The sequence below is a fragment of the Odontesthes bonariensis genome, chromosome 3 (genome assembly GCF_027942865.1).
Source record: "Odontesthes bonariensis isolate fOdoBon6 chromosome 3, fOdoBon6.hap1, whole genome shotgun sequence".
Taxonomy (NCBI): Eukaryota; Metazoa; Chordata; class Actinopteri; order Atheriniformes; family Atherinopsidae; genus Odontesthes; species Odontesthes bonariensis.
In genome coordinates this window covers 24,536,910-24,550,255 of record NC_134508.1, presented here as the reverse complement: position 1 = coordinate 24,550,255, position 13,346 = coordinate 24,536,910, and the positions used below count along the sequence as shown (strand labels likewise).

General features: G+C 40.5%; 1 protein-coding gene across 1 annotated transcript in view; it reads right to left on the bottom strand.

The window, feature by feature from the left end:
- The window catches only part of LOC142377263 (green-sensitive opsin-like), a 134,872-nt gene extending 128,403 nt beyond the window's left edge, over nt 1-6,469 (bottom strand). The window contains exons 1-2 of the mRNA XM_075461187.1: nt 6,106-6,469; nt 5,757-5,925 (exon numbers count right to left, since the gene is read on the bottom strand). Of these exons, the coding sequence (XP_075317302.1) occupies nt 5,757-5,925; nt 6,106-6,469 (533 nt within the window). The remainder of the gene's footprint in view (nt 1-5,756; nt 5,926-6,105) is intronic.
- Nucleotides 6,470-13,346: the final 6,877 nt, after the last annotated feature.

Genomic DNA, 13,346 nt, shown 5'->3' with positions numbered 1-13,346 from the left:
CGAGTGATGGCGAGTCATCAAACTTTGAGAAGTCGCCACGGCCACGGCCTTTAAGTTTTGAAAAGGTTTCCCCATGAATTTTCCCCCCATGTCTTAAGAGTAACCTGGCCAAGTTTATAGTCTGTAGCATTAAATCTGTAGGACAAGTTTGATCTTGTGCAAGGCGTGGGATCGGTCAAAAATGGCACGAAAACTCACTTTCCATCCAAAATGGCCGCCTTCCTGTGAATGTGGGACATTGGCGGCAAGAGACTTTTTTGTGCGTCTGGGCATGATGAATGAGTTTACCGAATTTCGTTGTCCCACGCGAAACTAATCCTATTAAGGGGACCATTTTTAAGCATTATAGGGGGCGCTACAGAGTCAATGAGCGACTCCCAAAAATATAAAGTTTAGATTCTTTCATGTCGTCGACTGGCAGGTGGCGCTCGCAAAATTTCCTGAGTTTTCGCATACCTTTTGCAAAGAATAAGACGGAAGACGGAAGAATAAACCTTACAGATAAAATAGGGTCCTTGCAGTTTCACTGCTCGGTCCCTAACTAGAAAGCTGCAAGCAGCTGTGAGCGGGACCGAGGTGTGCGTACGTTGGGCATGTGCTGGACGCTGGAGCTGCAGCTCTGCCCAGACGCACGATACCGTCTGCGTATATATGAGCACATAATAACCCCAATGCGGAGGGGTTTTTGAAAATTTCTAGGGGGCGCCACTGAGCCATTTTGCTCCGCCCACACACGATACCCTTTACATACGTACGAGGTTTACAGGGTTGACGTGTGTGCCAAGTTTCATGACCTTGAGATGATGATAAGGCTTTCAAATCACAAACGCCATCACACGATTTTCACCACCTGGCCATGCCCACACCGTTCAGAGTTTTGAAAAGTTTTTCAATTAATTTTTCCCCCCGTGTCTTAAGAGTAACCTGGACAAGTTTGAAGATTTTAGCATGAAATATGTAGGAGGAGTTTGATCAAATAAGAGGTGTGGAAAAAAAGTAAGTTTCCGACCACCATTAGGTGGCGTTGTAGGTGGATGTCACTATGATAATATGTGCGCGTTCAGGCTGGATCCAGCAATCACCGTTTGAACTTTGGGACAGATTGGAAAATGTATGTGGGAGTTATATGCGACTTCATTTTTTGTGGCGAGTGATGGCGAGTCATAAATTTGAGGCGTCACCACGGCCACGCCCTTTAAGTTTTGAAAAAGTTGGCCAATGATTTTTTCGGCCCATGTCCTAAGAGTAGCCTGGCCAAGTTTGAAGCGTTTAGCATTAAATATGTAGGAGGAGTTCGATCAAATGCGAGGTGTGGAAAAAAAAAGATATTTCTAATCCCCAGCAGGTGGCGCTATAGGTGGATATCACTATTTTATATGTGCGCGTTCAGGCTGGGTCCAGCAATCACCGTATGAAGTTTGGGACAGATTGGATTGGGGGGGGGGGGAATTCATGGGGAAACCTTTTCAAAACTTAAAGGGCGTGGCCATTGCGACTCTTCAAAGTTTGATGACTCGCCATCACTTGCCACAAAAAATGAAGTCTAGTTCTTTATATATATGTTTATGTTCTTCCGTCTTTTTCTTATTCTTTCCAAAAGGTACTGTACTGAATTTCGTCATCCCACGCGAAACTATTTATTAAGGGGACCATTTTTAAGCATTATAGGGGGCGCTACAGAGTCAATGAGCGGCTCCCAAAAACATATTGTTTAGATTCTTTCATGTCGTCGACTGGCAGGTGGCGATCTCAAAAAAGGTACATATATGTACCTTTTACCACTTGAATACATATATGTACCTTTTGGACCCTCAAAACAAAAGGGTAAACAGTACACACAGCCAGAGGCTTCTCATGAGCAGGGCGGGGCGTGGCCAGCAACAGCTTATTTGCATAAAAGTGACAGAGCCCTTTAAACAGCTCAATTTGGGAGAATCGGAAACTGGCAAGAATAGAGCTGGTGAAATCTCTTTATGTGACAGTGATTTTATGCAAAGAACTTCATAAACATGTTTTGTATAGCCCATAGACCAATTCTAACTTGTTTAAATAGGTAAAATATAAATCCTTTAACCGCAAGGCGGCCCTGTTTCAATACGAACCGCGTTGCTGTAACCAGTTTACAAAACTGACAATGATTATTAATCCATATGGTATTTGCAACCAAAAAAATACTCTTATAAGGACAACATCAGTTTATGAAACCATAAGAATTAAGAAATGGATGAACATCAATTTGACATTGCAGACATTGCACGTCTCAAATATTTGTGCAGTGTCTAAGTAGAAAAACTAATGGGAAATGTTGAAGTATTGAAATGGAAAATAAGAAGATATAAACCATTACATCTTTTCATGCATGCATTTATTAAGTTTTATCTACATTTTTCTTTATAAAATATTTACAGGCAATTGTGACAAAGGCTGAAACATATGCAAACCTCTCAATTTCATGAATATACAAAGGTGAATCTCACCCACCTATCCCAATATTTCCCAAGCAGATGTTGACATTGTTGCTGAACAAGTAAACACCTCAGGTTATGTTTCATTTTAAAGTCCTTTTTCACCTACAGAGAAACATCATGATCATGGCTGTGTGGAGTAAAATGTTTTCAATGGCCAGTATTGAGAGATTTATGTTCATTTGTTCCAGAACATATTGTCTTGTATCCATTTGTTTTTGTATGTCAAGAATGCCACTCAGAATCAGGATGATATGAGGAAGGAAGCTGTCCAGTTATGTGTTATTGTTATCCTTAAGCTGCAGTTGAGACTTCTGTCTTGCTGGTTGACACTGAGGTCTCATCTTCAACCATTCCACCCATTCCAATTGTAGCCAGCATGCAGTTACGGAACTGAAAAGAAAATGCAGAAAGTAAGAATAAGAAAGAGGATTTTGAGATTATACTCATTCAATGAATCAGATATCATTGTATAATGGGAAAAAACTGTAGCATCTCAAGTTTTATTCATATTTCTTTGTAGGAGAAATTATCATTTCTCTAAAGCTGGGCATACACTGTGCGATTTTTGGCCCGATGTCGACAAGATTTTCACTCGTGCGACTATTTTGGAGATCGGGCCGAGTTTTGGCTCAATCGTGCGTCTCGCATCGTGTAGTATACATGGGGTAACGACAAACGATTAAGCCCTCCCGACCACCTCCCGATCGATCGGATGAAAATCAAACTTGTTTGAAATCCTGGTCGCCCCTCGTGAGGCTCTCGCACAGTTGAAGCAGCTGGACGAGCCGATTGACCTCATCCTGTCACACTACGCATGCGCGCACATAGGTACGGAAGAGAAAATTGTCAACAGAAGAAGAAAAAGACAACAGAACAGCATGGCAGCGACCGAGTCCGACGTGTCGTGTAGTGTGAGCAGCCAGATCGCATCAGACCATCGGGTCGTACAGTGTGAGAACAGGAATCATGAGCTGTAACGTTTTATCCCTTGCGATTCACTCGTACAGTATGAGCAGCAGCTGAATCATGCGATTGAAAAAATCGCACAGTGTATGCCCAGCTTAAGACACCAAAATTGCCTTTTGTAATCTGTTTAGACACCAAGCTAGAAATGCAAGCTGGTGCCCATAGGAGCAGTTACAGTATAGACATATAAAACACATTTTTTTTTATCTGATTAAAAACACATCATTATTCTTTTTTAATAAACCATATTTTATTGATCATCCTCCTCAAGGTTAATTGATTAGTCTTTTCAGTTAATCAAGAAGACCTTTCCAATGACGATCATATTTTCTAAAAAGTTATAAACTACTGCATCGGCAGACTTCCAGCCTTCAGTTATTAATATTACATTTGTAATTAGAAAATCAATTAACTTGCAGTTGCATCTATAAACCCTTTATGATATTTAGGTTTACCAATTTTTTTTTACTTGTTTATATGCTTAACTGCTGAGTTACAACACCACAAAAAAACTGACCTGTTTGTTCATCAAAATGTAGATAATCGGATTGAACAATGCCGAGCTCTTTGAGAAGAAGGCTGGGATGGACATGGCGATAGCTGAGAAGGCTCTTCCCTTGTTAAAGAAGATGAATGCAGCAAAGGAAGCATATGGGACCCAGGCCAAGAGGAAGCCAAACACCATCAGGATGCACATACGTGTGACTTCCTTCTCAGCTTTCTGAGTAGAGGCTGAGTCCTGCTGCTGAGCTGCTGCCTGGAAATGTGTTAATGTCAGTGCTTTGTTCCTCTAAGTGACTTCTGATCTAATGCTACAAGATATTCAAGATGTAAGTTCAGAAAGCCAGGCCAGATAACTGGTGTCATTTTGACAAATACAGAACTGAACAGACATAACTTTGCTACAATGACTATTAAAGCTGCCGTCGGCAGGTTTTCAAAATTCCAAGTCGGAAAATTCGAACTGATACAACTTTCAGGTCCCTCCCCCAACCTTTACCAAGCTCCAAACCGCCCCCCCAAACCCCTCCCCTTCTGTGGACGAGGTTGTGCACGTGAGTTCACACCAGTGTGCGCGCACACGACCTGGGGGCAGACTCACGCTCAAACATGGTTGGTGACTGTTCTGCTCAGATAATAGATAAATAATAAACCTAACGTGATTGGTTAAAAACAGCTGGGAGCGCTCGATTTTTGCAAGCACGATTACAGGCTTTAGAGGGAGCTAGAGAATTCGGGATTTTTCCTAAACAGCCTATTTAATATTCTACTTCCAGAATCCCATGACAGTTCAAGCTAACTGAGTTTAAAACCTTTTTCATGTCACATCTGCAGAGGATCTCAGGAATATACTGTCCTATTGCTATAGAAGTATGTGCATATTACTATCGGCTCCCTTTATTTAAAAAGTAAAATTATGTTGTTTGCTTGGCAGCTTTGAAGAGAGCACAGATGGAAACAACGACTTTTGCAGCGAGGCTGCTAAAAAGAGCTGTCTGACTGACACTGATATCCTTTCATTTAGGCAGTCCTTTTTTTGTCTGTTGCTAACCCCAATCACAGACCCAACTTTATTGCCAATCTTCCAAGTCTTTACCACCACCTGCTAATCGAATCTAGGGCCATAGCAGCCAATTAATGGAGATACTTTTCAGCTGAAATTCAAGCACAGAACTAAACCCTTCCATCACCCTATATGCTTATAAATGCCTTTCTGCTCACACTGCATCTGTTCTGTCTCCTTCTCCATTTCCCACTCTTCCCCCTTGTCTCCTGTTTGTCCTCTACCTCTTTTCACCTTTACTTTTATGGCAGGGGTCTACCAGTCCTGGAGCTGTCACTGATCTCCAATGTCTTCCAAACATAGCAGCTGTTTACATTACTTTTCATGAGCAACTTTAAAGATATACAGTATCAGTTAAAATTTGAGACACAAATAGGTAAACTTTTGACCGGTATGGTGTATTTTTTAAATAAATGTTCATGTTTACCTCTCTGCCTCAACCCTGCTCTATAAACATAAACATAAATTCAAAACTAAATTTAAATAAAAAGTGAACATATCTATTTTAGGAATAATCATCATCCATAGTACTTAAAGCAGTATGTCTGAATAACTTTGGACATAATGGTCCAACATCTCAGTATTAGATTTACAAGACTACAAAAATGATAAAATACACAGATTTTGAAGAAAAATGTATAAAGTATACATAGTATGCTAATGTAGAGAGAGTCCCTGTAAAAGACATCTATATTTTCACTCTGCTAACCCAGATGTTAGCAAGTCATTAGACTGAATTTAGGAAATAATCTCATTACCTTGACCAGCCAACCAAAGGAGGAACGGCACAAGAGCCAGCCATCACCCAGGTGAATGCACAACCCACTGCAGAGTGGGTGGCAGTAAATTTGAAACTACCCATGGGTTTACAGACCACAATGTATCTCTCAATAGCTAAGACCACAAGAGACCACAGAGACACTTGACCTGTTGGAAAGAAAAACACAAAGAGCAGAGATTTTGATGAGGAACAACAAAACTTGCAATCTGCTATACCAGCGTAAGGCTGATGCAGTCTTTCAACTTAATTACAACAGCAAGGAAAAATGTAATCAACAAGCAAGTAATATCTACATGTGGAACATTCACTAATTTCCTAAAATGTACCTCCCAATGTTGTAAAGAATCCTTCCATACTACAGGCCCAGGCTCCCATTTGGAAATAGCCAAAAAAGCTGGAATAGATGGTGACTGTGAATCCAAAGGATATCATGACCAGTCCAGCCACAGCCAAGTTCACCAGGATGAAGTTAAGAGGTTGCCGGAGCTTCTTGTTCTCCATTGTGACTACCAATGTCAGCGCATTGATGGGGAAGCCAGCGCCCATCAGAAAAAACATGTAGGCACCCAGAAAGTTGAAAAACCAGCGATCTGCCAAATAATACTGTGGATATTCAAAAGGACTCCTCACAAGCCCCGTCCTGTTGTTCATGGGGACATAGAAGTTCTTGCCTTCTGTGGCATTCTCCATCTTAGCAATTTAGGATCTGTATTAACAGAGTAGAGTTACCCTTGAGCTCTGTCTATGCAGCCGTCTATGCTCTCTAACTTCTTCCATGTGATTGAGGAGCCATGGTTATATACCCACTGGAGACGTTATAAGAAGATGAGCTAAGAGGATCTCGGAATTCAGCCCATAATCTCTTAGTATAATCACTCGTTAATCAGTGATCTCTTTTTTAGTTTTTAAGAACATGTATACTAATTGAAAGCATTCATGCCACAGAAACATTATGATCACATAATGTTTAAGAGTGAACACAGAGAAATTCATCCTATTTGCTTGTTTTTCCTTCATTTTCCTCTTGGGTACACTTACTAAACACTTGTGCATTCACTTAAAATCACGAAACTGCATTAGCTTACCACGTCTTCTCAGCCGGGTTGGGGGGGGGGGTTTGTTCAGAGGCGATTCACACCAATTTCATGACTTTTTAATATTCTTAACTACTTTACATTCTTGTGGGCCTACCTAAGTGTTCTATGTGAAAAAATGACATTACAAAATATTTCAGTTTGTAAATATTTTACTGTGAGTACTTTATTTTTTAGTACATTTGGAACTGGACTGAAAAATGCAAAATGATGGAAAAAACAAAAAAAATATTTAAAAAAATTAAAGTAGGCCTAATTGTCTTCTTCAGGGTGCTGGTGAGCCATGCCACATGAAAACACGTGATAATGTAAATATTACAGGGAGTGAGAGGGCTCATATGAATACTTTTTAGGGTGTCAGGAAAACGTGTGCTTACTTTACAAAGCATGCTCACATTTAAATCACAAGCTTATGGTCCTGTAGCCCACTAAAGCGGACATACGCTCTATACTCAGATGTGCCCCCGTTACAAACAGCGTGAACAGCCTATTTGAAGAAGAGTAATTTATTATTTGTCCGAGTAGAAGACATGTCTCAGTATGCCACCCAATCACAAAAACATGCAGTTTTTGAAAAGCCGATTTAACATTTCTCTGACAGTTTTAAAGACGAGAGTCGAGACAACTTCATTCACTAGAACTAACTGCGGAGCAAGCGCGGGCAGGAGATGGAAACAAACGGAACGCAAGCTCCAGAAAGGCACCAACAGAAAGACCAAAATATATGGGATATTTGCAGACGTTTTGAAAACTGATTACCATAGGCTACTGGATGGCTTTCCCATTAGTAACATTTAGTACCATTATTTATAATATTTTTTGTTGGGATCTGAATAGGGGTGGATTTGAAAGCGTCAGTCGATGCAATTGGAAGCTGGCGCACGCCGGAGATCCTTTGACTATTTTAAGCAAGCCAAGCTGTTATCTTCATCGGAGCTGGTCACAAATGACATATTGTGGGGCGGTCGGTGGCGTAGTGGGTTAAGCAGCCGCCCCATGTACAGAGGCGTCCTCGATGCAGCGGGCCCCGGTTCGACTCCTGCACCAAGCGGCCCCTTGCTGCGTGTCTTCCCCATCTCTCTGCCTCCTGTCTCTCTCACACTGTCCTATCATTGAAGGCATAAAAAGCCCAAAAAAATATTTTAAAAAAAAAATGACATATTGTGGGTAGCCTAGATATGTTTTCTTCTTAAAAGGCGAGCGTTACTGCATTTTTTGTATTTTTTTGGTGTTTCTTTTGTTTTTTTTTAATTCAGCATAATAAACCCTTATCAAATCTTACCGGTGCACCACCCCGAAATCTTTTACAGGAACGCAGCACCGCCTCGCACCGGCTTACTTTCAAGGCTGGTCGCATACAAAATCTAACTTATTTGTCTTTACTTCAGTTTTCCATTTCCTTTCCTCAGACAAGTGCTTTTCACATGGAGGTTTTAAACAATTCAAGATGAATAAAACACACGAACTAGTAGTTATGACTTAGACACAATTAAAGGAGGACTCTGTTTTAAAAACTCTCGGTCACGATCCATTTAGATGGGATGCAGCTAACTATTTCTTAATAGGATTTCAGAGTACTGGTTAGTGTGTACAGTAAAGCTAAATCTCTGCTGATGATAGATAGATAGATAGATAGATAGATAGATAGATAGATAGATAGATAGATAGATAGAAAGAATACTGTTTTCCCTTTTATCTTTGTTTTTACAGCGGTGGTTGGGCAGGACTCTATTAACAGGTAATTGTGTTATATATCAACATTTTAATGTAAGAACCTGTAAACAATGGCAGTTAAAAATGTTTGTGCACTGAATTTGGACACTGTTCTATGGAAATGTCCACGTTTCACTGCTCCTAATAGTTATAAGCTCATTATTCTATGCCAAACCTCCGTTCCTTCCTCTGCCCCCTCCTGTCAAAATAAACCAGCGATCAGTGAACGCATATATTTTCTAGGTCAAATGAGGGAAACTAGACCATGCTGTGCCATGGTCATATAGAGCACTAGTGAGTTTTTGATACTAACAAAGTAACATTAAAAAAATGTTTTGTGGATTTTGCTTTGTTTAGGTTACAATGGTAATTTGCCTGTTAAGAGGCATCTCGTCCATTGAGTTTATCAGCAGCTGAGCACTAGATGAGCTTTATATAAAACACAAAAGCAAATGAGAAATTAACAAAACAAAATTCTTAAATCTATAAAGGTTTACCACATCCTTGAAGTAACAAATGAAGAAGAATTTACTGGCATTAGCGATCTATTGGAGGTTCAGATCTAGAAGGCTATTTAAAATACTCAAGATACACAATAAAACAAAAATAGGACAGAAAAAATGTCTAAGCATATGCACAAAATTTACTTCACAAAAAATATTTCCATACAATGATGTACATGTAAGTGAATAAATGTCTTAGCTTATATCAGATAGTACAGGGAGATAGTGCTTCCAAAATGCCTATCTAAATGTCTTGAATGGGCGAACCTATCACCAAAGTCTTCCTGTCTCTGATGTTTGCTGTGTCAGAGACAGGATTTGAGACATTAGGCAAGATATCATCCCCTTCTTTATTTGTCCTTGGTTGAGCCAAGGGGTGACTCCAGGAAGGAGCTCTGTCTTTTTTCCTCCCCCATCCCTGGTAAAACCAAAGACACTGGTGAAAACAGCATTTTATCGCCACTTACTCTGATATTACATGAGGAATAAACTAATAAAAATTTCCAATCAATTTGAGACAAAAGTGTCTTCTTTGTACCCATGAGAAGTGATTTTTATTCCAAACTATTTCACTTCCAGACAGAAGGATTACAGATTATCTATCCTTTGTGTGCTTTATTTCTTATCAAGACTGGTCAATGACATGACAAGTCAAAAGTAATTTGTGCTCATTACCAACAGACATCTTGACATAAACAGCTTACTGACATTAGCCGCTTTCGGACTGTAGGAACCTTTGGCAGTTCTAATAACCTTTTAATCCGCGGGGCCGTTTTCTCCCGTGTTCGGACATACAGCAACTCGGGGCTTTCTCCCTTAGTTCCTATAACCATTTAGCTCCTTCTCCGAGGTCGGGTCTTTTCATAGTTCTATAGAACTAATCTGACAGAGGTGTTTGGTGGTCGGTAGCTACGCCCCATGCCATGCTATCACGGCTAAAATGTTTCCCGGCGGGTGTTTAATAAGTTAAACTTACACTGGTCTCATTTGTCTGCAGCGCTCTGCTCTCCTTTCTTCCTTCATGAAATGAAAAGTATCGTCTCCTGACTCTCTCTGTGAGCTCTTCCAGCCTCGATATTAGACGCCTGATGTGATTGTCCATGATTAATATCACCATCATGCAGACCATAAACACAGTGGCCTCCCCGCTCTCCATATTAGCTTCTTGGTGGTGTTTTTTCTACTCTCCTTACTTTTACCGTTTTATTTTGTGTTTGAATGTAGCGCTAAACGGCTAACGGCTAACGGCTAACACGTCACTGAAGCAGACTGCTGCGCACAGCGCATCAGTCCCTATCAGGTCCCGACTCATGTCCGAATGCAGACTGAAACAGTTCCGCTGGGGAAGGATAGTTATCAGAACGAAATTCGAGGAGGGTAGTTCTGATAACTACTTTCTTAGAACGGTCTGTCCGAAAGCGGCTATAGGAAGTCTCCCTATTGAGCATTTATTGAGCACACTACTGGTCTCAACAAAAAATACATATAATATACGGCAAAATCTATGTTCAGTTTGAATGTGAAAATAAAAATTCACTGAAAAAAAAGTGCCAGTAAATTTAAAGTTGGGTTACTAAGAATTATTTAACCTAATAGAAAGGCAATAAAAGGGTTTTCCAGAGGAACAATTAAAATCTTCTGTACACCTGCAATTTAGGAAGCCATTTAGAAGAGATGAGAAGCATCTTCACAAACCACAAGAAGTTCAGCTATCCTCTAATTAAGTTCTTAGGATTACCATGACCTTAAAGACCAATTTAGATTGCAGAGTTTGAAACAAAGAATGACATGACCATGCAAGTGCAAGTGCATCTAGCCTGGTGGCAGTTTGTACATTAAAATCTGTATTATTTTCAACTCATTTTTTGACAGTGAAGTCTAGTTTTGATCATATGTGTAAAAACTAGTGGTGGGCATAGATTATTTTTTTTAATCTAGATTAATCTCACTGAAATCTTGAAATTAATCTAGATTAATCTAGATTCAGGGGTCCGGCAATCCGCGGGGTTCACGGAAACAGACGTGTAAACTTTCGTTCCTATCCAAACAATAGTCGTTTAATCCTGAGACTGTTGCAATTGCCGTGTCGAGTGCTTCAATACAATAGTGTAGTAACCCCACGCATACCTTTCTCACTGCAATTAAGTTTTATTTCTGATTTATTTCTGATTTTATTTCGAAATTTAATTTCTTTTTCACAGCTGCCTCTGCTATTCCTGCTCTTCTCAGGTGTACCTAATGTAGTTTTACATCATTTGTAACATGATGTATATCTTGAATAACAAATTGTAAATAAAAACACGTTTATTCGTGTCCCTGCCCTCACTTTCCTCATGCTTTTTTCTCGCGGGAGTGCTGAACAGCTGCGGGGCCTTTAAGAATTTAACATTCTAAATGTGACGTCACGAGCTACCAAAGCTACCAAAGCAAATTCTCAAGCGAAGCTTCTCCAGCGAGGTCGCTCTTGGTGTACACGCAGCAGGCAGACCAGCTTATTCACATGCATGGCTCCAGCAGTTTTTCTAGCTTCGCCAACTTCTCATATTCAGCACTTGTTGGGAGGGCCAGATGGTGCTGCTGTTGAGATAGCGTTGTGTGCAGTGCGTCTCTGTTGCGCCACACGCGCTTGATCATCTCGAGGGTGGAATTCCACCGTGTTGGAACATCTTGCACGAGCGGCTCCTGAACTTGCCCAAGGGAGGTTTGCTGGACTTTCAGCTCGTCTGCGTTGGCCGGACTGTGTTTGATATGTCCCACCATTTGTCGACACTTGGCAAGTGCAGCATCAAAAACCCCTTCTCGCAGTGAGATTACAATCGCTCTCTGTACAACGTGCAACACACGGCAGATGCTCGAAGGGCAGTATCCTCCCTGTGGCCACCATATTAGGAGCGCTGTCTGTTCCAACAGAGCAGATTTTGTCAACTATCCCCCACAGATTAGCGACCTCCATAAACTGCCTAGCACAGGCTTCTGCAAAGTGGCGTTCTTCTGTTTTCATCACACCTAACGGCAGACAAAGTACATCGGCCTACACCCGAGCTAAAATATCAAGGTAAAAGTCATCACAGTTTGCTTACCTATTTTGACCCAGTTCCTAACCCAACTTTGAGAATAGATTAACGACGATATTTTTTATATAGCCCAATCAGACTCTCAAATTATCGCAGCACGTTAACGCCGATAACGGCCCACCACTAGTAAAAACATGTTATTTTTGAAGTAGCAGTGGAAATTTTACCTTAAAGTCCCCAATTTTTCTCAACCCTAAAAATTAAAGGGGGAAAAAAACATTAAAAAATAACCGTGAAAAGTTTAGCATCGCCCAAGTGGACACTGCAAAAAAAAAAATTCTTGGCAAAGAGTAAAACATAAATTAATACTAGAAATGCATTCAGAGAGTGCAGACCTCCACCAAGGAAGCTTTGTTTTATAAGCGCATTTTTTTTATCCACTCATATATTGTAGTGAATGGTCTGAAACAATCACAGATGAACCATAGTGTTAACCAAATTACATCTGTCTTTTTTAGAATTACTCTGTCACCTTGTTACCTGTGGTCTGTTTAGCTCACCTGTGTTTTTGGGATTGAAAATGTGATTGTTTATGCCATACTGTGATTTGCAAATGCACTTATGTAAAAAAAATATTTCCAGATTTAAATAAATAAAAAAGATGTAAAAAAAATACCACAATACGAGCACACAACCTCCTGGGCGGAGGTAATAATAACTTTGAGGGACATTGGTTGGATCATGTAGCAAACATGAGCATTTTGCAGCACACTACATCCACTGAAAGGCCCTACCAGCATCCTACCGCATGTTGTAGGTAGGCATAGAGCTGTTACGCTATCTAGGGGTGGGCGATATGGGCAAAAAAAAATATCTCGATATTTTTTAGGATTTTCACGATAAAGATATTTTGACGATATTTAAAAAAAAAAATTAAAACTTGCGTTAAGATCACAATAAAATGAACATAAGCATGCAAGTCTAAGCACACACGGCCGGTACAGTGAAACTGCGAATGGCTCATTAAATCAGTTATGGTTCCTTTGATCGCTCTACCGTTACTTGGATAACTGTGGCAATTCTAGAGCTAATACATGCAAAACGAGCGCTGACCTTCGGGGATGCGTGCATTTATTAGACCCAAAACCCATGCGGGGTGCCTCTCGGGGTGCCCCGGCCGCTTTGGTGACTGATAACCTCGAGCCGTTTCTCAGGCTTCTTCTCCCTCCGGACAGGGAGCCTG